At 32.5% G+C, this 2,899-nt stretch overlaps 1 protein-coding gene across 1 annotated transcript; it reads right to left on the bottom strand.

Moving 5' to 3' along the window:
* Nucleotides 1–598: 598 nt before the first annotated feature.
* LOC105645238 (uncharacterized) lies at nt 599–2,380 on the bottom strand. The gene has a single exon (XM_012230787.4). The coding sequence runs from the start codon at nt 2,320–2,322 to the stop codon at nt 760–762; it is 1,563 nt and encodes a 520-aa protein (XP_012086177.1). The 5' UTR covers nt 2,323–2,380; the 3' UTR covers nt 599–759.
* Between the last annotated feature and the right edge of the window lie 519 nt (nt 2,381–2,899).

Here is a 2,899-nt window from a genome sequence, read left to right as displayed (position 1 = left end):
GACATTCAGGTAAAACCCTTTTAATAAGAAATTTATACAAATGTATAGTTTAATCTAATCATCTACTAATTCTATATTCATTCATTTAATTCAATTAAAAATAAAATAAAAATTTTCATAAATGAAAAACTCAATGGTTTAATTTAAATATTTTCGATTGCATTCAGTTTTGAAATTTATTTAATAAGTTTAATAATTTTTTCAACAAATATACTATTATATTATTATTAATCAAAGATTAGTAAAATAATACTCTCTCCATATTAAAAAAATAGACTTATTTTATCTTTTACATAGATTAAGAAAACATAGTTAAATCATAATATTTGTTTAGTTTTTTTTTTTTTTTTTTGGCATTATACCTTTATAAATACTTTAATGGCATTGAAGATAATATTAGATCAAAAGGAATCAACTACGTGTAGCATTTGATGAATAGCTAATTACTCTTAGATTATAAAAATCCAAAATAATTAATTGCTTTTTGCCATGTCGTTGTCATATGCTCATGTATCATTGCTGATGATATCACTTCTAATGAACCTTTTCCAAAAATTTTAATATGTAATTTTCACAAATAAACATTAGCATTTACATGTAAAAACAAAACTCATTGGAGAAAAATAAAATTAAAAAAAGAAAATAAATACAAAAAGACAACTATAGAATAAACTGTAGAAACAACAAAAAACCCTTATGTCCCTTATTCTGTATTCTTTTACCTAAAATTCTATTCTCCTTCCCTTTCTTATTTGCTTGCTAGCAATCTCTATAAACAGAAGAATCTACTTCACATGAACATACATGCTTCATAATTATTGAATTAAGATCATGATTAGCATTGCCACGTTGGATAATTTTATAATTAACCAACCAAAACGAGTTTGACCCACTCACTGAACTCGGTTCTGAGATTGGCTCACTTGACGTCATCAATTCAATGTTCTTCAATATATGCCCATTACTAACGAGTTGACTCAGTATTGCTGACTCTGTAACTAAATTCTTCCTTGCCTTGTGTTGCATTGCAACTCGAGCAATTTCAGTTAGCATTGCACTCGAAAGCCTTCGAATTCCCCTTGCTCCACCCATCAAAATCGCTGAATTAACTTGTGTATGAGACTGACTCTTGTCCATGTTTCTTTTACTGTGCTTGCTTGAGCTACTTGTTTCTTGTTTTGTTGATATGTACACTAACTCAGGACTCTGATTCCTGACTCGGCCGAGTGGGTCATTCAGTAAAACCAAGGCTTTCACGTCTACTAACATTATGTGCTTAAAATTTCTTCGAACTCGACCAAGCAACATTGGATAACATGCCCATCTTTTTAAACTCATCGGTACATGGTCTAAAAATCCGGCGAGCGAGTTCTCCGGGTCGAGCTCATTTGCTTCAAAACCGACCACCGATCCATAACTCAACCGAGTCAACTGACTGCCACTTTCTTCTGATTCATTGAAGTTATTAACCCGTGTTCTCTTCCCCCATAAAGGCTCTCCCATTTCCTTCTTCCCATGTTTAACAAAATGAGTCACATCGAATCTTAAACTCGCCGAGACCGAGTCACGACTCGTTGAGTTCAATTCTTTGTAGTAATGAACGAGTTTCAAAAACGAGTCTGTCTCTTGTTTAATCAAACCATCGAATCTTGAAGAAGACGACGAAGAACCGAAAATAAAAACGACATCAGCTTTAGCAAAAAGACCTGACCTCAATAATAGTCGCAAGAAAAGCTTGAATTCATCTTCGTTAGTGTCTTCAACTACATGAGCAACCACAAGATCGTTCATGGCCCTGGTTCCACGGCAATAGAGCTTACCCATTCCTTGAAGAGCAGAAGTAGAAACAAACTGAAATTTAGTACCATTTCTGGGACGATTGTTACTCCAAATCTTGAAAAACCAAGATTTTCCAGTGTTGGAGGTGTGGTGGTTATTGAATTTGTTAATCTGAGATTTATTACTATTATTATTGTCGGAAAGAAATCTTCGAGGTGTTTTAATGGCGGTGGTGGGTTCGAAAGTGGAAAGAGTGAAAAGAAGAAGGGTAAGAAACAATAGAAGAGCGCAAATAGAAATGGTGGACTGGGTTTTCGTAAGAATTGGGTTATTAGAATTGGTTCTTTTTATGGTTTTGGAATTAGTATTGAGGTTTGAAGAAGAAAAAGGACTATTGTTAACTTTATCAACAATGGCGGTAGGAGTGGTGGTGGTGGAGGTGACGGCGGCGGCGGAGTTTTCTTCGGGGAAGAAGACTAGAAGCAATCCCATACCCCAATTCTCGTTGCTACTCTTAGCCTTGGACTTTGCTGTGATTCCCATTTCTAGCTCTCTCTGTAGTTTCGGTTTTTTTCTCCTCGGGCTGGAGTATGAGTAAGTTAAAAAAGCCTTTTGTTTTATCTTTTGCTATCTCCACACACGCACGCACGCACGCTCCACTACTCTCCACTACATGTATTTGTATTTGTGCGTATATATATATATACACGTATATATTCATGTAAAGGCAGAGAAATACAAAGACATACAAGTTAGGTAATTAGTTGATTTTCTTTCTATTTTATTGATTTTTTTGAAGGGTCTTTCTATTTATTAATTAGATTTTAATTATTTAAAATCAAATTATAAATATGAATTTTTTTTCCATTTACGAATTTCTTAATCTTAATTGTGAATAGTTTAATTTTGGGTGATGAATAGGTTTATATTTAATATGAAGTGTAAAAATTATCCCATGATATTATATTGTTAGTACATCCAATTGATGAGTTTATTTTCTTGTGAGGTATACAAAATAAGATATTTTTTATGTCTTATAAAATTAGATATAATTTTATTTTTATATTTGATATGATTAGAACATAACTCTTGTTTAATCTTAATATGTCTTTATATTTTT

This window comes from Jatropha curcas, chromosome 2 (genome assembly GCF_041381405.1).
Source record: "Jatropha curcas cultivar XTBG-Jc1 chromosome 2, XTBG_Jcur_1.0, whole genome shotgun sequence".
In the NCBI taxonomy this organism is placed as follows: domain Eukaryota; kingdom Viridiplantae; phylum Streptophyta; class Magnoliopsida; order Malpighiales; family Euphorbiaceae; genus Jatropha; species Jatropha curcas.
The sequence above is the reverse complement of the archived record's forward strand: the minus strand, read 5'-3'. Positions and strand labels throughout refer to the sequence as shown.